At 37.9% G+C, this 23683-nt stretch overlaps 5 protein-coding genes across 13 annotated transcripts; 3 read left to right on the top strand and 2 right to left on the bottom strand.

The window, feature by feature from the left end:
- Nucleotides 1–552: 552 nt before the first annotated feature.
- Nucleotides 553–5980, bottom strand: LOC114880017 (extensin-1-like). Of its 3 annotated transcripts, XM_046286326.1 has the most exons (6): nt 4255–5980; nt 4033–4159; nt 3265–3300; nt 2210–2412; nt 1583–1823; nt 553–1463 (listed from the first exon to the last, which is right to left on the bottom strand). In XM_046286326.1, the coding sequence occupies exons 3-6, from the start codon at nt 3277–3279 to the stop codon at nt 1014–1016; spliced, it is 909 nt and encodes a 302-aa protein (XP_046142282.1). In that variant the 5' UTR covers nt 3280–3300; nt 4033–4159; nt 4255–5980; the 3' UTR covers nt 553–1013. The 3 variants fall into 3 exon arrangements, with proteins under 3 accessions (XP_046142282.1, XP_029051397.2, XP_046142281.1); XM_029195564.2 differs by lacking the exon at nt 4033–4159 and having other exon boundaries at nt 4420–5980; XM_046286325.1 differs by lacking the exons at nt 4033–4159; nt 4255–5980 and having other exon boundaries at nt 3265–3347.
- Nucleotides 1751–9742, top strand: LOC114880018 (zinc finger protein 512B-like). 5 transcript variants are annotated; one of them, XM_046286328.1, is made up of 4 exons: nt 1751–1806; nt 4091–4183; nt 6936–7191; nt 8998–9742. In XM_046286328.1, exons 2-4 carry the CDS (start codon nt 4130–4132, stop codon nt 9399–9401), a joined length of 714 nt encoding a protein of 237 aa, XP_046142284.1. In that variant the 5' UTR covers nt 1751–1806; nt 4091–4129; the 3' UTR covers nt 9402–9742. The 5 variants fall into 5 exon arrangements, with proteins under 5 accessions (XP_046142284.1, XP_029051401.1, XP_029051398.1 ...); XM_029195568.2 differs by lacking the exon at nt 1751–1806 and adding an exon at nt 3499–3538; XM_029195565.2 differs by lacking the exons at nt 1751–1806; nt 4091–4183 and adding an exon at nt 6007–6133.
- On the top strand, nt 9392–17829 carry LOC114880016 (sensory neuron membrane protein 1-like). Of its 3 annotated transcripts, none has more exons than XM_029195562.2 (9): nt 9392–9415; nt 12764–12877; nt 13373–13530; nt 13595–13794; nt 14393–14601; nt 14711–14966; nt 15032–15243; nt 15919–16145; nt 16236–17829. In XM_029195562.2, exons 2-9 carry the CDS (start codon nt 12773–12775, stop codon nt 16450–16452), a joined length of 1584 nt encoding a protein of 527 aa, XP_029051395.1. In that variant the 5' UTR covers nt 9392–9415; nt 12764–12772; the 3' UTR covers nt 16453–17829. The 3 variants fall into 3 exon arrangements, with proteins under 3 accessions (XP_029051395.1, XP_029051393.1, XP_029051392.1); XM_029195560.2 differs by lacking the exon at nt 9392–9415 and adding an exon at nt 12072–12220; XM_029195559.2 differs by lacking the exon at nt 9392–9415 and adding an exon at nt 12229–12476.
- On the bottom strand, nt 17351–19240 carry LOC123987931 (5-hydroxytryptamine receptor). The gene has a single exon (XM_046286327.1). The coding sequence runs from the start codon at nt 18818–18820 to the stop codon at nt 18020–18022; it is 801 nt and encodes a 266-aa protein (XP_046142283.1). The 5' UTR covers nt 18821–19240; the 3' UTR covers nt 17351–18019.
- Nucleotides 19241–22287: 3047 nt separating this feature from the next.
- Nucleotides 22288–23683, top strand: LOC114880046. Its single transcript, XM_029195635.2, has 2 exons — nt 22288–22626; nt 23315–23683. The coding sequence occupies exons 1-2, from the start codon at nt 22468–22470 to the stop codon at nt 23681–23683; spliced, it is 528 nt and encodes a 175-aa protein (XP_029051468.2). The 5' UTR covers nt 22288–22467.

A 23683-nucleotide genomic window follows, 5' to 3' on the forward strand; every position in this document is an offset into this window, starting at 1 on the left:
TCATTGAAAAATACTACAGGAAATTTCGCTTCGATTTTCCGTGATCTATCCAGCGATGTAGAGCTCTTCAGGTAATTTTTTAACACCCTGTATATATGTATATGTATACGTATAGAGATATAATGGAACGATTAGATGTTGATACAAAGAAAGGAACTCGTATTTATTAAATGGCAAGCTGCGAACGAGCAAAAAGGACGTACAGAAATGGGAGCAATAGTGTAACATGTATCAAAGTGTATAAACATTGAACAAATTATATGTACGTGTATATAATCTGAGTGTATTAACAATGCAAAATATATTGCATTCGCTTGTTCCAAAATATCTGATCTCTTGTTTTCAAGAGAGGAAAACTTTTAAGAGATGTCATCTATTTTTAACTATCGTGTTAATATTTCCTCGTTGGATTAACTGTATTTTGAATACTACATAAACAAAGTTCTAATCTTTGATTACAAGACTTGACAAATACAATACTGTTATTTTAGCTTTGATAAAAGAGAAAGAAAGGATGGAAGGAAGAAAGAAAGAAAGTGTACAAACAAGATGTTAAATTATTCATGAATATTTATTTAAAAGAACGAAAAAGATATCTAGTTAAAAGATCTAATTCTGTATTTAAGCTATCGTACTGTGTTACACAGGCCTACAAAATCAGACTTACAAACAATTGTACAGAGTAAGGTATATGAATTAACAACTGACGATGAAAAAGTTTCATTTAAACTACATGCTTGTAGCTACATGGAAATAGCGATTAGTCAATTCGCATGGTTTCATATCTCTATTCAAATAATCAACAAGAAAGTACAACATAAAGAATAACTTAACTATCGACGACTTATACCCTTATTGAAAAAGGTGTATAAATATGTTTGTAAGACATCGATCACGTAAGATGACGTAATTAATAAGTATCTAACGAAAAATAAAAAAAAGGAACGTTACACTCTTAAATGAAAAAGTGAAGAATAAGAGTCTAGCTTTGGACAACGATGAGAGCGATTCTCTTAATTCTTGCTTCGTTTCTTGTGTTCGTGTCCATGCCCATGTCCATGTTCATGTCCGTGCCCGTGTCCATGACCGTGAGCGTAGTCTTGAACGTATGAAAGTGGTGGGTAGGCGTAACCGTGACCGTGGCCGTGACCGAAGTCTTGGCCAAATCCGTGGTCAAAACCGTGGCCATATCCATGAAGAAAATGCGCGGAGAGCGAAGGAGCGTGTACCGCTGGATAAACGTGTCCAGGACCGTATCCTCGAGCGTAGTAAGCAGCTGGTAGAGCAGCTGGACCATAGAGGGAGATGGGTGGTGGGTGTATCGGGATCGGATATGGAACCGGAACTGGTACTGGAAAGGCTTGCTTCACGGGGATCGGATACGGCTGTTGAACAGGTACAGGTACGGGTACAGGATGTTTTACCGGTATCGGTACTGCCCGTTCTACCGTTACCGGAACAGCCTGTAAACATGACAAGCGAATTCGTATGAGAATCGCATTCCGTGTATGAAAGCGATTTAGAGGAGGTAATTTGGAGGGAATTTACAGGGATGGCGATAAATTAAGAAACGATTTCTTACCTCGGGTACCGGAAATGGAACCGGGACCGGTTTATGAATGATCTTTTCGACTGGAATAGGGATCACCTTCTCCACCGGCACGTGGTACGGTTTTTCGATATAAACCGGCTGCGGAATGGGTACTGGCTTCTCCACGACCACGTGTTTTGTTATATATACCGGTACCGGCTTCACTAAATCTGCCCTGCCAATTGGAAGAGGGATAGCTGGTGCTCTACCATAGGGTAAACCTCCGTACAACCTATATTCAATTTACCTTTATTGTATCCTGATCATTTTTATAACATTTACCGTACTTAACTTGTTTCTATTATACTTTTGATTTTTCAAGGATCTACAAATTGGTATGTAACAAGCTAAAATGAACTAGAGCAAGACTCGCTCTAGAGCCAACCCCTTTTTCGGCCATTTCCGGAAAGACCGGAAGTGGCAAAAAGAAAATAATTTTTTTTCGGCCATTCGTTGAGATTTTGACCCACTAAACACAATGACGCAAGAATCTTTTCGGTAACTCTTACCGTTTGGTTTGTACAAAAGTGACAGAAATTCTAAATGCTATAGCACCCTTATCAAGATTTTCAATCTTAGAAACGGGTCGGCTAATAAATAGAATGATTGTATTATTACCCATGATGAGCTAAATCAAAGGAGGGAAATTTAAAATTCCTCCAGGAAGGACTTGCTACCCAAGGTTGACCGTGACCGTAAGAGTGTGGATTCGGTATCCCAATCCATCCACCGGAACCGATGATTCCTCGTTTATTGAGTTTAGCATCTTCTGTTTCCGTTTCCGCAGTTAGCGCGGAACTGCAGAAGAGTATCAGGAACAGCTAAAATTGAAAATTCAATTCCGTTGTTTTATTTTTAAAAATATTTCTTAAAGGGTTAAACCACTCTAGAATTTTGAAAAAATGGAATTTTTTGTTTGAAAATGATATGGGAAAAATCTCTAAGTATTCGAATTTCGAATTCTGGCGCAGCCCCTATCGGTCTGTCGCGAGCATTACTGAAAACTTCAAACGCATTTTTCAAACTGACCGGACTCATAAATCAAACAGATCATCACCAATCGATTTGAAAATTTAACAGTATATTCAAAACTAAATTCTCTATCGGACTACGTAGGATTTTTTCATTATATTGCATAGCTGTTTATAAAAAATTTTCTGGTGATGTTTTCTTGAAATTTTACATTTTCTCTTAAAAAATTCGCCATTTTTGCACAAATCAAAAAAATCCTACGTAGTTCGATAGCTGTTTTCATATATAATTGAAAATATTTTGCTTTCTTATCCTAAGTTAAAAATTGCAGGTGCAGCCACAGTTTAGCCCTACAAAAAAGAGCTGCCGAGCCCATATTTTGACTTGAATCACTATACAAAAATTAATTTTTAAAGTTTATTAGTTGTAAAATGAAGATTACAAAATTTGGATTTATTCCATCATTTTTTTTTTTAATTCCCAAAATATTCCTATTTTTTTTTTTGCTCTAGAGTGGCTTAACCCCTTAACATCGATCTGTACAAAGTCGAAATTTGATTTTATTGCGGAATTTGCAAAATTAAAATTCTCTCATCGGCTAGGTATCGCATTAACGTTAATACTGTTTATAGTTGACAGTATCGTTGATGAAGTTAATTAGATAGAACGTTTAAAAGAAGATTGATATAGGTGCTGCTTACCGGAATGATGGACATTGTTCTCCGGTCGCTAAGAAACTGTTCGTAAAATTGAGAAAACGGTAGGTTTATATAGTATTTGCTGTCTGCTTCGATCGACAGATCGACAGATCGGCAGATCGTCGGATCTGGAATAGAGATTCTAGATCTAGATGGTAGTCCAAGTCAGGTTCGTTGGGATCAGGAACTTGACCGGGTCGATCGACAAGTTTTGTGTTTCCGGTGAAGAAAGTAGTTAAGATTTGGTTCGTGTTTCTACCGTGTATGTACGGCACTGGTGCGTAATGTAGTTGGATTTTTAGTTAACGAGACGTAACTGGAAATTTGATGAACCAACGGATATTGACGATATTGTCGATTAGCGAATGGCTAATATAATTTTTATCAGGTTCTAACTAATCTTCAAGTCGATATACCATAAATAGCATTTTGCGACACTTTGTTTTTTCTTTTTTTATCAATACAGCTGCTTTTATTCCACGAAACGAACGACAATATTGCTCTGGACGATCATCGATTGTAAGGTTATGGGTCATTCTGAAAGTGACTCGTACTACTTACCCACTTACGATTTAATTATTTTCTAGCCGTTCAAAGCACGTACAATGAAATGGTAGTGACGTGACTAATTCGTATAATCTTTCAAATATGCCTCTCCATTTCAAAATTTCTCTTATAATATTTTATTTACGTCCTACATTTTAAATTTTTTATTTCAAAGTTTATATCTTACATTCTACAATTGAAGCCAACAATTTGTTTGAAACAGACCTTAGCTTGATAATCCTTGTTTTTGTCTAATGGACCTGTGCCCACTGTACATACATAGGTGCAATTGGTGTGAGAATATTTCTACTCGGTCAACGAGATGAAGAACGAAAGAAAACCGGATCGTTTCCTGCAACAGAAGAGACATTGCAGGGTACGTGTAGCTTTTCCGCGTTGCTCGCATTCGCGAACTTTCTTAACTTTCATTTTCTAATAAGTACTTACAAACCACTTCTAACGGCCTACCGGTTACTATCCGTCATTCATTATTCATAGTTACGAGGATCGGTGAACGCGTAATCGAATGGAAACGAATGTCATGGCACAATTACGAAATACTTGGACAGTCAACTTGTCCAACGATTATCGTGAATTCATTTGTTGACTTACGCTTTTACTCGACTCCGTTCATTCATGAAATTTGGATCCAGACTTAAATATTCGTCTATCTATTTACTGGTAAATTTATGTAGTGAAATTTTCTTCAGGAAAAACTTTATTGGAAATTTAGGACGTGACGTGGGTGTATAATGATTCAAATACTTAGTACCAAATAATAACGTTTATTATTAAAGCGCTGATGGTGCGATGAGTATGTAGTGCTCGTGGCGACTGTCCGGTACCTTCTGCCGTTTTTCTGTTGAAATCAAATCGTCGTCCAAAGGAAAATTGGAAGGAGGGAAAATAACCCTCTGCTTTCAAGCCCTAGCTTCGTTACCCTTGGCACTTAGTTACTCCTTTGACCCAGGGGCGGCGCGAGGCCGGTCTCGCGTTTTGAAAAGCCCCGTGGTCTACGAAAACTCGCGATTGAAACTAATAAAAAATTATCTTCGATCATCAATAAGCCAAGACCGATTTTCATCTCTGGCTATTCTTTCAATAGAATCAATTTTGATGACGTAATCAAAGATTTTGCAGCGAAAAAAGCGAGAAAAATTATGCAATATTCATTTTACAAAAAATATATGTAACATCCTTTGTATTTATAATAAATAATTCCTTATTGTGAAATTTAAGTATAGGATTTGAATGTGTATTCTGGCCCCGCAAAAGGTCACGCCGGCCCTGCTTCGACCAAACCGAGGTTCTGGCAATCGCCACTTTTATTGGCAGCCCTCGAGTTCGATCGCGCATGATATACAGTTCTACAAAACATAAAGGCCCGGAAAACCTTTTCCCAAAAACAGTCCGCCACAGAAAAATGAAGATGAAAATGGAAATTAATAAAGACTAAAACGAAATTTGAATCGTTTCTATGTTCGGCATCGAAAAAATACCCATTACAATATATCCCACCGTTGCATTCTTTACGCTCACGTACCAGCAAAATTTCCGAAAGAAAAAAGTCGTTTTTCTCTTGATTGGGAAAGTCAAAATCCGTTTCTTTATGATGACCTCTTTATAATCTAGAGTGACTTCATACACAAGGCATGACTAACCCTTATCAAAACCCTTATAAATGTTAGAAACACATGACTGATTCTTCATGACTTGTCTCCATTTGCTCAGAAACATGCTTTTCATGCATTTGCAACTGGTTCTGACTAGTTATGGAGAATTTCATTGAATTTTGACTAAGTCGAAATTCCAACTTTGGATGTTCATATCTCAGGAACTAAAAGAGTCTACCAAATAATATTGCAGATGGTTACTGAGGGGGTTAAGGTCTACCAACATACCAGGTTTGGTCAAGATCTATTATAGTCTTTCTGATATTTTTTCCTGAAGGAAAAAATCAAGAGAAGAGTAAAATCTCCGTCGGGATATAAAAATATAACGAAACAATCAAAGAAATGCAGGAGCAGGTTGATATAATAGAAGCGTATCACGAATGGACGCATAGCAGTTCTTATTAATTTGAATCATCACGTAGACAATTTTCACCTGGCCCGATGCTTAACTATCTTACCGATCTCATCGATGACCACGATTCTAACCTGTACGGATGCCGACACCATTCTAAGTACGTTGCATTTATCTATTTTCCGGTTGTAACGTGTGCTCTTCCTCTTCCGTACACGAAATGAAAAGCAATCGGAATCGTTTATTTGGCCATCGGCCACGATTGGAAGCAGCGAAAGTCCATTCAGTGTCATCATCATCGGTATAGCTGCCCTATAAATACTTATAGGAGGTCACTGATAGCGAGCAAACGTAGTTTTCTTTTCGACACTGACGCTAGTGCTTAGCATTAGGCTCCTACGAATCGATCATGAAGTTTATTTTGGTATACGTAGTTTCTTTGATCTTTCTATTTATTTTATTTGTCATTTTATTTTAACGATGTAACGATGCGTTGAGTGAATTTTTTCATTTCAATCTACTTAGTTTTAATATACACGTATGTAAGGGACTGATCGCAGACATTTACAGTGGGTGATCAAATTATTAGAGCCACGGTATGAAAAATAGGGTTTTCGTGTTTGCGTAGAAATAGAGCCACAATTTTAAGGTTTTTACATTGAATAACTTTTAATCAATAATCCTCCGCTAATAATATACAAAAAGACACTTATAAAAATAAACAAATACATTTAAAAGATTATATTTACATTTGTATGTTAGTATTTTCTAACGCCTCATTTTGCTGCAATTATTTTATTGCTTTATTGCTTTATTTCTGGCCTATACTTCTATCAAATGTTCAATCAATTGACATTTATTACTAATAATAAATGTTCCTACAAATTTTCGATGGGGTTGAGGTCTGAAAACTTTTCAAGCCAGTCAACAACTTTCACTTTTTTCAATTGTGTATCATAACCTTACAAGCATCGATACGTTACAAAAAAAAATAACAAAAATTTTGTTTAACTAGGTTTTCATTTACGAATTAATCGTTTTTATGTAAAATCGTCAATTTATGCGAGCGGCTCTAATAATTTGATCACCCACTGTATTTACAGATTTTATCAATACTGTTAGCAGTCGGTACAGCAATCACTGTTAACAAAGACGGGAAGAAGCCGTTGATTGCAAGGAAACACGATAAGAGAGGGCTAGCTACTTTGGAATATGGTTTTCAACACGAACACCATTATCATCCTGAACCAGCTGCTGTTTACGAGGCGTCAGTACCGGAAGTAGCTGGACATTTGGAAGCTATACCAGCAGCAAATGTACTGCATCCCCCGGTACATCCACCTGTGGTACATCCAGCTCGTTAGTATATTTCTATTCTACTATGTGTAAACTATTTATTTCATTGGGATACAATAGTTGAGTGTTTGAAAAGAAAATGGTTATTTATCGTTAGAGAAAGAAGTCGCAATTTTGCAACCTTGCATTTTGAAGCTTTCAGATATAATATATTTGAAAATTAAAATTCATACAAGTACATATTTTCTAATCAGGGCCGGCGTTGAGGGCGCTAGATCTGTAGGGGGCGCCACAGCCCGGTGTCCCTAGTTTATTCATTTATATCCGTTTAAATTAGTGAAGCTGCTATGTAGTTTAACAATTTTTACAATCTAACTACAGATTCATCGTTTCATATTATTACCTTGTCTTCTTATCTTAACCCCTTGCACTATCCTGAAACTCGGAAAAAGCCAGGCCAAACCCGTGCGCCCGAATGGTGGGGATAGGAGTCAAAGCGGCGCAGACAAAAGTGTCGGAACTTTGAAACATGATATTTTGCGACTGAGTACGAGAGGGACTAGTTCGAAATGTCGATCACGAGTCATATTCGTGATATTCAAGTTTGGCCTAAAATTTTCATCACGAGTCAGACTCGTCAAAATAGTGCAAGGGATTAAAAATGTTGAACCCCTGAATGGGCGCCACGATAATTTTGCCCAGGGCGCCAATATTGCTAAAACCGGCCCTGTTTCTAATGCAAACCGATAAACTCTCGTTTCCCTGTGGGTAAGAGTTCCTTTTAGCACCCCCCTGCAATTGACTCAAAACTTACCAGGCAAACTTCTCATGAGCTGTAAGTCAAAAAAACATTAATGTGGAGGTGCAGAAATTTTTTTGGGATTCTACAGAATGAATGTTATTACGGGAGCAAAAATGAGCAAAAAAAACTACAAAAACTTCAAAAAAAGAACCTAACCTAACCTAAACCTAACACCTAACAGGATTTACTGGATATTTTTCTGCCATTGATTATGGCGAGCGAGAGAATAAGAGACGCGAGGTGATATTGGTTCGTACAGTTGCGATTGAGAAAGCAAATGAGATGGCGGCCGAAAAAATGCACTCACAAACACCGTAACTGAACTGTCCACATAAATCACGACGGTGAACTGCTGTGATTGATCAGATGCATTTAAAATCTCGTTGTTGTTTTTGTCTAGAAGAGTAAGATGGCGGTGATGAAAATGGCTGCAATTTTTCATGAACCAAGAATTTCCACACCACGTGACTTACTATTATGCATGAGAAGTTTGCCTGAGGATTTTAAAATCAATTGAAGAGGGGTGCTAAAAGGAACTTCATCCCTCCTGTGTCTGCCATTTTCTTTATGGACTCTTGCTGTTACTCTTTAAGGATGATTCACGCTACACTGTGCCGGGTCCGAGCCGTATCTCAGACAGGACACGGTCAAAGATCTTCATATACGTTTTATGTATATGAATCTGTTCATGTTACACCGAGTCGAGCCCGAGCTTCGGCCGTATGTCGGCCGTGCCCCGGCATCGAAACGTCCGTGTATATTGTTTCGCCGTCGCCGCTCCGTTCCCGGTTCGGTTCGGTACAGGCACGGTGTAACATGAATGTACTTGCGAACGGGTCTTTTGCGGCGTAACTCATGATGGAAACTCGTGAAAATAACGATCTCGGTCCGTCTCGGGCACGGTGTAGCGTCGGTGTAGCATGCATAGTATGCCCGGACGATGCCCGGCGACAACGGCTCGGTTCCGGCACTGTCCGTCTCGGGCACGGTGTAGCGTGAATCATCCTTTACTCGTTACTCGTTATCAAACAACATCCAATGGAAACACGATTTCATTGTTGAAACAGCAGCAGTGGTACCGTTGCCGTTGCCGCAGCCCGTTCCACATCCGGTTCCAGTCGCAGTTCCTGTGACGAAACACATACCGATACCGGTACCGGTACCAGTGGATCGTCCTGTTGCTGTGCCAGTCGCAGTTCCTGTACCAAAACCGTATCCCGTTCACGTGGAGAGGCTGGTGCACGTTGACAGACCAGTTGCAGTACCGGTTGAAAAGACGATTCACGTACCTGTAGATCGGCCTGTAGCCGTTCCAGTACCCGTACCGAAACCGTATCCGGTTCCATACGAGAAGATCGTCCACGTCGACAGACCGTACCCTGTGCACGTAGCTGTACCTTATCACGTCCCTAAACCTTATCCCGTACCTGTTGCCATTCATGCTCACAAACACCATGGATGGCTTAAGTAAGGTTTCAGTGGAACGTAAGTGCTTGTCTCTTCACGTCGAACATTAACACGTTGAACACCATGGGGGTCACCGGTGACCGGCTGAATAATTAAAAGAAAACAATAGAAAAACATTATTTTAAGTAATATTGCTATGGTACAAACAATGTAAAGTGGCAAATAGAAAGCTTGAAATTTGAAAATTAATTACTACTATTCTTAGTAATTAGAGCTTTAATACGTTCTATAAAAACTGTCGAATTTTACTGTGGCGTTCAATGGGTTAAGATTAGAGGTGTGCGAGTACTCGATTTATTCGAGTCGAACAATGATCGGTCGGTCGAGCCGAGTCGATCGCTTGAATTTGCCGAGCTACTCGAAAAAATCGAACTACTCGAATATTCGAGCCCTCGTAAATCGAAGTTTCACAAGGGCTCGAATATTCGAGTAGTTCGATTTTTTTCGAGTAGCTCCCTTTTATATCAAACAGTTTGTCGATTTCGAGTAGCTCGGCAAATTCAAGCGATCGACTCGGCTCGAACAATCGAAGCGAGTTCAGCTCGGCTTGTAAATTACGAGTACTCGCATACCTCTAGTTAACATGTTCTGAAAGGCGTTTATCATAAATATAGAATATGAGTTGTAAAATAACGAAAAGATGATTGTACAAAGAACTGATAATATTAGCAACCAACATGTATGTATGTCAACCAGGTAAAATGGGATACTTACGTATAGTCCATACGTATATAGTCCATACTTGGGTGATTAAATAAACATAAAATCTTACTTAAAGGAAGTGTCTCTCTGTAAGGAAACTACTTGAACGAATTGTAGATGTCAAAGGTGAATTTATTCACACTCCTGCTTGTTATAAGTTATTCATTTGAAACTTTGCTTACTATAATATGCACTTACTCGATGTATCATTTTTCCTATCGCTACCAAAGTAATTGTTCGTTTATGATTGATTAATTGTCCGCTTTCGATTTACCTACGTTGCGTTAATTAAACCGTGTTCAACGGTTTTCGATAGTTGTTGTCATTCGCAGACATATGTGTAGTAGGTACTATCAACATAATTACAGCAGTCGGTTTTCCAAGGATAATCGTCGTATCTCGATTCATTGGTTACGAAACAATTCCTCTTTTTTTTTCTCCCTGAAAGACAATTATATTCCATTATGAAAGAAATTAATATTTATAAATCAGGCTCGTGGCAATGGGACATTTGCAATCGTCAATTTTTGTTTCATTCAAATAAATTTCAAGTATTCCTCTTACACGAGTACTCTATTTCATTTATACATTTTATTAAGTGTTAATCTTATTTGAAACATACTTTGTCTACTTTTCGTTAACATTTAATACAGTTAGGTATACATAGTTAGATTATTCAAGTAAGTCTGTTTGACACAAGTTGCAAGTGAAACTGATAATGTAAAGGTTTTGGAATCGAACGTGTGTTCTAGCGTGTAACAGGTATCTATAGAAAGCTCATATTTAATAGATTATTCTACACCTTTCCGCTCGATAGGCGTTATACTTGACACGGAAACAAACGGTAGCTACTTGTTCACGAATAAATCTATAACGCTAATCTATACGTATGTATGTGCACCTATATGTATATCTATAATATAAACCAAATTTACTAATTTCTAGAATAATGGAAGGGACTTGAAAATTAGACCCCTTGTCAATTTGTTCTTTGCTCTCTTCTTCGTTGTAGAAGAATAGATCCCTAGTCGTCTAGACTCCAGACCAGTGGTTCTTAACCGGTGTTCCGCGAAATTATGAAAGCCGAATTTTTTTAAAAATGATTTTTATAATATAGATATTAATTTAAACATTATATACAATTAATAAAACGTGGATTCGTTCGAGACGAATACCCAGTTCTCTCCATGAGGCCACTGAAAATCTTGCTACAGTTTTCAACTTCATATTGGTGCAAGCTCGGTTTCTCGACAATAATCAATATAAAAACTAAGAAACGCGGAAGACTTACCAATTTAGACGAAAAATTCAGAGTAGTTATATCAAATATTAGACCTATTATCGTAGAAATCTGCAAAAGCCGACAAGCTCAGATATCGCATTAAATGATTTTAGCCTGAAATAAATTTAATTCAAGAATATATATGTATATATTTTTAATTACTTTTATTTTTCTGTTATGAAAGGAATAATCAGTTTAATTTTTAATAAAGGTCATGTCTATATATTCTTTTTCTATTTATAAAATATATTAAATATATTTAATAATATATTTATTTCTACGCGGGATGTTTTTGTTTATTTTTTGGATCATTAATTGTGCTGTTACGCAAATTTTTCGTATAGTCAAAAGTGTTCCCTGACTTTAAAAATGTTAAAAACCACTGCTGTAAACTATGAGCTTTATGAGGTTTGACACTCCAAAGGATTATTCTAAAACTATGTCAAAATACGACAATTTATTATTTATTTTATAATTTCACTTCTCACCATATACTTAGATATCAAGGATCCAGCTCGGCTTATACTTTCCTATTCAATTCCAAATATCACGAATCATCCTTCCAGCTTGATCGTGAACGTGGCCACGCAAAAGTTGAGGGGAAAAAATTGCCGATACGTGGTGACGCAGGAATGGACGCGTAAGGTCGTGGTCGTCGGTTAGCGACATTGACGCTCCTCGAGACGAAACAGTTCTTCTTCGCGAATACTCGACGATCGTCGACGACGAGGACGATCCATCAGAACGAAAGTGTGCCGGGTCGCATCGCGAAATAAAATTCATATCGTTTATCAACGATCTCTACATCGTAGATCACCGGTGATTCTTGAGATCTCAAGGTATGATCGCTCGATGATATTTCTTATCATCCTCCTATAGAAAAGTGAAAACTAAAGAGGATTCTATCTAATAGCGTCGCGATGATTACGCCAGGCTAATTACAGTGGGAAAGAAATGAATATCAAACAACTAATTTATAAATCATTTACACGTATTTTTCGTCGATACCTCGATCTTATGTACACGTTCATTTCAAGCTGGTTATCGTATTTAACGAAAAGCCGAAATACTCTTCGTACTTTGAACAGATGCAAGGTATTCAGAGTTTGATCGTCGTATATTTGATTTATCGTCAAACGATCCTGGATATTTTCTGGCATTATATTTTTTATCAAATTACCTTTTTAGTTTCTATCAGTTCCCAATGCTGCTTCATTTAATATTATTTTCTTTTTTTATTTTTTTTTTTCATTTTTCTCCACTTAACATTATCTCCTCCTTGATCGTATGAATGCTGTTTTCGGAATTTCAGTTTGATTTTGAGTTTGTTAAAGGAGTGATAAAAGTTGATTAGTATTTTTCATTAATTGTGATCTTTCTAGGGTGTTAATATGAAACCGAAAACAATTGGAATTGTCGGTGGTTCGATGCTTAGTTTTGGAATTTTCGTTTGTGCCGTGATTTTTCCTCCATTTCTAAGATCACAAATTAAGAAGGTAAGTTAGATTCTTCTTCCCTACCTCTCCCCATTGTCTTATAGATTTATTCGATGTTCAAAAAAACATTTTTTTATTGTATTACATATTTTTTTATTGTAATTTTATTGTAATTACTTAGTTGATAGTCGATAACCGTGCATGCAGAACAATAGATTAAACTGGTTTGTTTCATAAACATTGATATTTAACTCGTCATTATTTAAATACTAGTAATTCAAGTAATTAGCACTTTGTGTGGTTGTCGTCCATCATCAGACGCGTTAATTCCAACTTTATATAATCGTTTCATTTTACATTTCATCGTGCCAGAATCTGCTATTTATTCGTTGCAAGTATGTAGATTTTTGTTTTATTGTTTTATATTTTCATCCAATTAAAACAGATGATAATGAAAAAATTGAAGAAACGTAACTCTACAAATATTCGTAGAATTATTAACGAGTCGATGTTTGCATTTTAAAATAAATAATTATGAAATATGAAAAATTTTAGCAAGTGGGGCTAAAACCTGGCTCGGATATGCGCGAACTATGGTCCACTTTCCCGCTTCCGTTAGACTTCAAGATTTATATTTTTAACGTATCGAATCCTACGGAAATATTGGCAGGAGCCAAGCCAATTGTTCAAGAAGTGGGACCATTTTTTTACGAGTAAGCATAGAGCAAGCAGAGGTGAAAAGAATGACGAATAGCTATTTATTATAAAATTTTATAGCGAATACAAGCATAAAGTGAATCTAGAAGATCGAGAAGAAGACGACACTGTCGAGTACAATTTCAAATCGACCTGGTACTTTAATCCATCGAAAAGCAACGGTTTAACCGGCGAAGAAGAACTGGTTGTGCCTCATCTTTTTATACTGGGCATGATTAAACTTACGCTAATGGAACAGCCAAGCGCAATAGGAATCGTCAGTGAGTGTACCATTATCTTGTGTGTTTTCTTTTTTCTTCTTCTTCTTTAAAAAGACAAGGAAAAGAAAGAGAAGAAGAAAAAGTTTCTATTCTCTTCTTCCTGGATATTAAATAAAATCGAATTGGTTTGTTTCGATCAAAGGTAAAGGTCGAGTTGGCCTTAGCGAAGAATTGTTAAGTGACCGAAAGAAAAAACGGTCGTGAGAAACGTTTTACTTATAGCTAACTTATAGATAACGAATCATTTACCCTTGCTATCCACTGTATCGCGACAAATCTTCTTATAAACGGCTCGTTGGATCAATTTCACACCTACTACTGCGTGTTTCGATTTCACACCATAATAAAAATAAAGTATCAAACTTATTTTTGATTACTGATTTCTGATATTTCATTTGCGTAATAGAAAAATGTAAAAGCTTTTACATGATTCATAATCATCGTTTTAACTGCAATTTGTGTGATGATGAATCGGTGAATGCAAAACACGCGTAACAAGTAGTTTGCATAATAGTGCATACCTATACTCGTTATCTATTCATTCATTTTCGCGTCAACTTAATAGTGCTGTTGATGTTTAATCGATTGCACTTTATAGATAAAGCGGTGGATAGTATTTTCAAGAAACCCGGCACCGTGTTTGTCAAAGCGAAAGCGAAGGATATACTTTTCGATGGTTTGCCTATCGATTGTACAGTGAAAGACTTTGCCGGAGCTGCGACTTGTAACGTTTTAAAAGGAAAAGCTGAAGAGAATGGTTTATTATCGGACGGCGAGGGACATTACCGTTTCTCTTTATTTGGTTCTGTAAGAATAATTTGCTATTTCTTGCTTACCTCTGCTCTCCTGTCCGTGTAGGTAGATGGTAAACATCGATAAGATTAACCTTTTAATTAGCCTTAATTTATTGGCATAGAGAAATGGCTCGGCGGCAGCGAAACGCATCAGGGTGTTCCGTGGAATAAAGAATTATCGGGACGTGGGACGGGTGGTCGAATTCGATGGAAAAACAGAGATGTCGATTTGGAGCGCGGAACATTGTAATCAGTACAATGGCACGGATACCACGATTTTTCCACCGTTCATCAAAGAAGGAGATGAGATTATGACGTTCGCGGCGGATCTTTGCAGGAACATGGGCGTTCAGTATAGTCACAGGACCAAGGTTAAAGGTAAAAACCCGTAAAAGCTAATTTTCCTTTCAAACTTTTTTATACTTTGTTTCTTTGTTTCATAGGTGTCAACACGTACCATTACACAGCCGGTTTAGGAGATATGAGTACAAATCCAGAAGAAAAATGTTATTGCCCTACACCGGATACCTGCTTAACAAAGAATCTGCAGGATTTGTACAAATGTATGGGCTCGCCTATCATTGGTTCTCTACCACACTTTTATGGCTCGGACGAAAAATATCTGGAAATGGTCGAAGGACTTCATCCGGACAAGGCAAACTTTTCTTCATTTATACAATCGGGTGAAGTTCCTTTTAGCGCCCCCTTTCAATTGACTTTAAAATCCCTAGGCAAACTTCTCATGAATAATAGAGTCACGTGGGTAAGTTAGGTTCATGAAAAATTGCGGCCATTTTCATCATCGCCATCTTACTTTTCTAGACGACAACGAGATTTTATAAATTCATCTAATCAATCACATCAGTTCACCGTCGTGATTTATGTGGACACTTCAGTTACGGTGTTTGTGAGTGCATTTTTTTGGCCGCCATCTTATTTGCTTTCTCAATCGCAACTCTACGAACCAATATCATCTCGCGTCTCTTTTTCTCTCGCCATAATCAATGGCATAAATATCCAGTAAATCCTATTAGATGTTAAGTTTAGATTAGGTTAGGTTATTTTTTGAAGTTTTTTTAGTTTTTTTTTGCACATTTTTGCTCCTGTAATAAAATTTATTCTGTAGAATCAAAAAAAAGCTTTCTCCAAAAAAAATTTCCGCGCGTCCACATTAATATTTTTTTCAGTTACAATTCATGAGAAGTTTGCCTGGTAATTCTAGAGTCAATTGGAGGGGGGTGTTAAAAGGAATTCTTACCGTACAATCTACCGTGTGAATGCCTAGTAGCTAGTCCAGTACTCTAACAATAAGTTCAGTTGCTTTTTGCAGGAGAAACACGAAATTGCTATGGATTTAGAACCAATGACAGCCACTCCGTTAAAGGCAGCGCAAAGATTGCAATTTAATATGTTCCTTCACCCGATGGAAAAAGTGAAATTAATGAAACGTTTCCCGGAATGTTTGTTCCCGTTATTCTGGATAGAAGAAGGTATATTGCTGGACGACGAGTACGTGAAACTAGTAAAGACCTTGTTCAAAGTGATAAGTATCGTTGGGTGAGTAGTAGTTGTTTTGAATAAAAAATGTTTCTTTTCTTTTCTTTTTTAAACGTTTATTCGATTTAACGTTCATCGTTTATCTAATAGATTTATGAAATATTTTACGATACTCGTCGGCGCTTGTGTAACTGGAGCAGCAGGTGCTTTATATTATAAGAACATGGATAAGAATAAGTTGGATATCACCAAAGTGACACCACAGTCTCAGAATGGCCAAGACGATGAGCAGAAAAAATGGTCGCCCACCATGAATATTAGCACGATACAAAGTGCTACGGTACCGCCCAACCTAGACAACGATTAAGTAGGCCTTTCTTTTCTTTAACGCAAAGAAAACCGCGGCGATCTTTTCACCGTTAGTTCCCCAAAACTAGACAATTACTACGTACCTCTAATCGCAAGGGGGTGGATCTACGTTATCAGGTACAACATCAATCATAGTGTCCGTTCGTCTAGTGAAAAAGCACTAAAGGGGAAGATGCCTTTACCATCTCATGTGAATGAGAGGTCGTGCGCGAGCGCGCACCCATTATGCCTCATGTAAATGAGATGGTAGGACCACCTTCCCCTTCAGTGCTTTTTCACTAAACGAACGGACACTATGATTGATGTTGTACGTATGTATTAGGGATGTGCGGGTACCCAATATTATGTGCTCGGGCGTGCTCGGAAAAAATCGGGCGGACTCGGGCTGGTGTTCGATACATGCCTGCAGTCGGGTAGCCCGACTGCTTCGGATCAGGTCGGATACAATCGGGCAGATTCGGACGAGCACTCGCAATAAACATGTGCAAAATCTGTTTTATGTGGAATTTTGGAAGAAGATAATTTTTATTATGTGGAAAAATAATACTTGTAACGAATTGCAAGCATTAACAAGTACATGAAAGATGGGTCGCAGACTGCGGCCTGCGGGAGCTCGTCCGAATCTGCCGATTTTATCCGCACCAAACACTAAATGGCCTACCCGACTGCACGTATGTATCGGACACCCTTCCGAGCCCGCCCGAGCCCGCCCGATTTTTCCCGAGCCCGTCGGAGCCCTTAATATTGGGTACTCGCCATCCCTAATGTATGTACATACATACATGCGTATAATAGAGCACAGATCTACGGTCATTGGTCTTCGGTCTTCGCTCAAAACTTAATGGCGACGTAATACAATGTATACAATACAATAATAATATATAAGTTGCTCGATCTGTTGAAATTTATTTAATTGGGATCACAGAATATTGAAATAGATTGTTAAAAGCAGTTTGTAAATTACGTATATACAGTTTTCTTTTTTTTTCAGTTCTCTTTACTATCTAATGATAAGTAATTTTTCGCTTATTTTGTAAACAATTTTACTAGTTTGTATATAGTGTTTTCTGTTATTGCTATTGGTATTATCGTTATTGTCGTTATTGTCATTGTCGTCGTTACTGTTAAATAACATTTTATTTAAACGCGTCTTGTTATTCATGTTTTTAAGGATTATTACAAAATAATATGTAATTAACTTATAAATTAGTTTGTAATTAGAAATGAGTAATATATTCTATATTTTCAACATTCTCAACGTTACATTCAGATCACATTCTTTATGAAATCTGTTAAGTTAACAAAATATTGTGCGCTTATCAGCTGTGTATACATATTTCTCTAAATACATACATGAAATTACCAATAGCTTCAGTTATGGAATGTGCCGATTCAAATCCTAATTATTTAATATTAACGAAATTCAAAGCAATTACATGAATTGATCTGGTAGCATAAATACTATTTCATCATACTTACCTATATTAATTAAATGATATACGTAGGGACATACCATACATATGCACATAGTAGTTGAAATAAAATGAAAAGGCAGCTGTCTTTTTTTATTCCAACGATTTTCGAGCCTCTTTCCTAACTTCATTTCTGCAAAATAACACATTTTTATAAGCACTTCTGTACTCGGAGCTCATTACCACGTAAACAACAGGATTTATACAAGTGGTTAAATAAATTAATATATAGCCAGCTATATTTAATTCTCTCCAATCGACAGCATCTTTAAAGGTTTTCGTAATAGTGATCGGTAAATAACAGATGAGAAACGATGAAAATATCACAAGAATCATTTTCAACAGCTTTCTATCTTTGTTACTCATTTTTAATGGACCGTCATGCTTTTTCCATCTTCTTACACTCTTAAATGTTGATTCCCTTGGAATAACCGTAGCTTGTTTTTTCGTTAAACGATCAGGGGAGTTTGTTCTCGAGCTTTCCAGCCTTTCAACCCAAATGCTTGACTCGATTATAAAAGAAGCTCTACTTGCCATTCTTTCCAATTTATTTCCCTTCTTACCAAACGATTCTTTCATTTTATTGTTAATCGCGAAAATTTCACTTTCCATTACTTCGCTTTCATCGCAACGTTCATCCGCGTATGGTATGTCATCAATTTTTTCCAAAATATTATCATCACTTTTCCAAAATTCTCTTTCCTTCTTTTCTGTATAATTCGACGAATGTTGTTGCATTTTCGATTCTTCTTCGTTTACAGAATTATTCAATTGATTTGATGTAGTCGGCTGTTTCAAGCAAACATCATTAATATAGGGAACAGTTGATGTGTAATTTGATTTGAATGCTGACGGAACTTCTTGCTTTCTGCCCGACGCAGAATGTTGTTGCATTTTTTATTCCTCCTCGTTTACAGAATTATTCAATTGATTTGACCTAGTTGGCTGTTTCAAGCAAACATTATTGGTATAGGGAGCAGTTGAGGTGTGTTACGTGCGGTGCGCGCGTGTGTGCTCGGGACGCTACCGTATGTAAGTCAGCTGTTGTATGAGGGTAAAAGTATGGAATGTGGTAGTGTGGTAATCGAGCAATGTGATTAACGGTAACGTAACGTGCGTGTGATGTCGTAAAACCGGAAAACCCTAACAATTTCTATTGCTATTGGGTCTAAATGTTTGTGAGTTCGGAGATACGCTAGTCCCATACGGGCCCTTTCATCAGATCGCTAATATAATAGGATTTATACAGGAGGGTAACAAAAGGTTATGTTAAAGAAAATTAGATTTGATTAAAATGAATCAAATGGTATATTATAAAATAAAGGTGTTAAAATATAATGGAATACATATAATATTGAAAGATATAAAATATATAAAATATTGGAATGTGAAGAATATATAAAATATTGAAATATTATGAAGTATATAAAATATTGAAATATAATAATAATAGGTGTAAAATATTAAAATATAATGAAATATAATAATGCGATTATATAATAATATAAGAAAATGCAGATTTAGTTCGTGAATAATTTAGATTTGAGACACACAATTATTGGCCGGAAATAGACAAATACATGTGATGAAATACAATTTAGAATTAGGAATTTCCAATTGTAGAAAACTCTTACAATCAAAATTGACTACTGGAAATTCCTTGATAAAATATTCATAAAACGACCGGAAGAGTAATGGAAACGACTCACCGGATTATGGGGAAAAATTCCGTATAATGATCCAAATTCTGTTGCTGCTATTTTCCTGTTGTCAGATTTCTGGAGGAAGGAGAGTAGAACACACACCCTGAACTATTGCACCGATACACAATTTTGACGCGTGAACTACTGCGAAGTCTATTAAACTAAAACTACGTAAATGTATGTATTTATAAAGAAATAAAATTAAATTGAAGAATAAAAATAATGAATAAAATAATAATCGGAATAAACGAAAAATGAAATGAATACACGAAGATAGAGTCTTTTGCCCTATTTGCTACTTTCGAACAACTTAGAACAAAACTCGTCTCTGAACCACTTCGCGGACCCGCCGACACGCTGCTCGCGATTGTACGTCGAAGAGTGTCGCAATCTGCACCTCTCGGAGAAGACCAGCGCGGGCCTCGTCCGAAATTGTTTACATTGTGTTGTTGTGCGCCTAACGAATTAGGCGGCAGTGTCGATGCGCGAGGAGCCGAGATTCGGTAATCGGTGGTGCAGTAGGGATATGTGTGCTTCTCTCTCTGTTTAATCTTTCTCTTTCTAATTCGAGTATATTCCTTTACTCTTCCTATTATAATCAAGATTTCGATTGAAGTATAATATATTTTACAAAATTAGTTTCGATTTTATCGTCATTGAAAGAAAAATAGGTATTCTAAAATTAACACAAATCATTAAATCTAAACGAATGATAAATAAAAATTTGAATTCACATCTTGGACTGACTGTCGTGGAGGAAATACGATATTATGGAATTTAATGAATTAATAGAAAATTTGAATTATTATAACATGTGTATAATGAATTTCGATCATCTTCGCGGAGCCGATAATTATCGGACCACACGAATGATGTTTCGGGTTTACATCCGGTGATACTCACGATCAGAAGTAAAGACGATACGTAATTTTGGACCGTGGAACCACGCTGATTTCAAGGAAGGAATTTGTTAAAAGATAGACTATCTTGAAATATCAAAGATCGTTTCTGCGTTCAATCAGGGGAGGTCCAGAATGTAAAACAATCTATCGATGTTCATGATTTCCGTTTATACCTCTAACGAAAGTCAAAAGTATAACAGATCAAGATGATGGGGGTAGCCCATTAAAAAGAGGACCGGGGGGGGGGGGGGGAGAACAACATGACTTACAGCACGAGGATTGGGATTTCAAAAATAAAAATTTCAACAGAAAAGTTATCAATGACAACATTGACAATTGGCAGTCCCGAGATGCAGGCGACAATTTAGAAGAGGGAGAAACAAAAGGGAAATGTGTAAAAATTTCTGTTCGAAACGTAACAGTGTAATTTGATTTGAATGCTGACGGAACTTCTTCTTGCTTTCTGTCCGACGCAGATCGTCGCTGTAACAAATAACACGGATATATGAAATCGAATCTCTCTACAGTGGGTGGTTAAATTATTAGAGCCACGGTATGAAAAATAGGTTTTTCGTGTTTGCGTAGAAATAGAGCCACAATTTTAAGGTTTAATCCTTCACTAATAATATCTGAGCGCACGGGAGTGCGCAAAGCCAAGTTCCATTCCAAGTTCTAGCAATGCCAGTGTGTATCTTTACACGAAACACTTCAGTGGGCTTTTCACGTCCTCATATCTCTGTTCTCTTTTAAGGTAGGACTCTGAAATTTGAACTGTACATAAACTTTGTCGAGCTAAAGGAATTACGAAAAGCTCAACCTTTCAGGTCGGACCGGTGTAAAGAGGGAGCCAATCAAAGTTTGCGATTTTGATACTCACTCACTGACAGACTCACTGACTAATCTAAATTAGTGAGGAACTTTCCCTGTATGTACAAAGCTGAAATTTGGTAGGATGATCTATCTGGGTGTGTAAGTAAAGGGAAAAATCGAAAAATCCTCAAAAGTTGTGTTTGACCCCGTCCACAGGAGTTGGATCACAAAAGTAATTTCACTTTCATTGAGCAATTCCACTGAAGGTAGAAAGTTGATAGGGTATAGCCGGGTAAGGAAGGTAAAATGGCCCTTGAACCAAATTAAATTCAGAATACGTCATTTGATAATATATCAAAAGAAAATACTGTACACCAATTTTCAACTCTTTATCTTAACCAGGGGGCAGTGGAGGCCAAAGAGACGCCAGATCGTGCCCCATTTCTCCTATTTAATGACATCCGAAAATTCTGAAAAAATTCTGATACACTATAAACACGGTAGCGCATATTAGGGAATTTTTTCAGATTTTTTTATTGTAAATCCTAGTTGTAAAAAATGAAAAACCGAACAAACAATCTGAAGAAACGCGATTTGTTATTGAAAATGTAAGAGCGCTACTTTTATATTGCTGTGATAATAACATATTAGTATTGCTTATAACGTGGTGTCACGTGTGTCCCCTCCCACCTCCCACTTTAACACCATAACCCACCAAGGAACCCTTCCTTCACCTTACCCCTTTTCCCTGTCCGCCGGTATCGGGCCGATGGAGGCGACGGAAAGGACCTCAAGCAGCGGACAACCCCAAGAGGAGCTTCGAGACCAGCGTCAGCACCAATCACTCCCAAGAAAGGGAGCCACGATGGACCCTAAAATGAACAGTCCCAAGCCCAGACACCGACGAGATACTGTAACAGTATCTCGTCGGTGGCCCAGATAAGGGGAAAAGAGAGTCCAGCTGGAGTCATCTGTCGCCGAGCCCGAAGAGCACAGCCCGCAGCCGTCACCGTCAAGTCTCCGTCAGCCCGCATCGATCCCGATTACCGGCCGATCAATAATAGATTAATCCCAGACCCAGAGATGCTCCAAATTCACACCCATCCCCTCCCCAAAATTCCCTCCGATGGGCTCGTCGCCGATGCTGCGACGACGACCCGTCACTTTGCGTTACGACGTGCGATTCAGAGTATTAGCGATTCTTAGCGATTCAAAGCGATCGTACAAATTCATCTATAAGACGAATTGTGAAACGTATTGTGTGCGTGAGGAAGGTGCAGCACCGGTGAGTCCCTTATATACTATTTCCTCCTTAAAATTGTATATTCTGAGTCCTGCAACGGTAATTTCTCGTCCGCGGTTGTTCCGCTCGCGCTTGGCATTTTCGCGATACCCCTTTCCGTCCCCCTTAACGTTTCCCTTCTACAATCCTCCCTCGGCGCGTAACGTGCGAACCTCCTGCATACCCATCCTGACCCTGAGCTTTCCCTCCCCACGAAAATCCTCCCTGCGTACTCCCTCGCGAAGCATTGTTACGGCAACCCAGGAAAAGCCGCGTAACCCGCCCCTGTAACGACCCTTATTGTTTCCCAATCCCTTCTTGCCACGGAACGTGGCTGGCGCCCAACGAATTATTGTAACGAAAGATTAAAAGTATAGAGTGCACTCCGCGAGCAACGGGTCACAAAATTGGCGCCCAACGTGGGGCCCAGGAAATTAAACAAGTTCAAAAACTCTCGCGTCGAAAATTCCAGTATCTCAAATCCCATCGTTGAAATTTTAAAGACTTTGAAATACGACGTAGAAATTACCGTTGCCGAGCCTCTTGTTGCCGTTTTTTTCTATCTCCTGCCGGTCGCACGTGGCGCGGTGTTTGGAAACAGATATCCTAAGAGGCACAGAGGACGATAAACACCGTCTCTCGCTCAACCGACACGTTGAACCAACAAATTAGAAACAATACTTGTTTTCAGATCGAAGATGAAGTACAAATCGTAACTCCAGAGGCGGTAGAAGATGAGGTGGCAGAGCAGTCATATATGGGACAGGATACAGAGATGCTTGAGGGAGAACCTGGCCCCAGTACGAGCACCCCATTGCGCCCAACAAGAACGGTTGCCGCGAAAAGGCGGCATACCGAGAAAGAGGACCATTTGGAGAGGGCATTTTTTCATCAAATTCTGGAGATCGCGTCAGATCCACCACCTGAGGAGTCCCAACATTTCGCAAATTTTGTTGCAGCGAAAATGAGAAATCTCAACAATTCTAAAAGGGTGCATGTTCAAGCAAGGATAATGCAATTATCTGTCGAAATTGAAGCTAGATGTACAGATAATATATAA

This window comes from Osmia bicornis, chromosome 6 (genome assembly GCF_907164935.1).
Source record: "Osmia bicornis bicornis chromosome 6, iOsmBic2.1, whole genome shotgun sequence".
In the NCBI taxonomy this organism is placed as follows: Eukaryota; Metazoa; Arthropoda; class Insecta; order Hymenoptera; family Megachilidae; genus Osmia; species Osmia bicornis.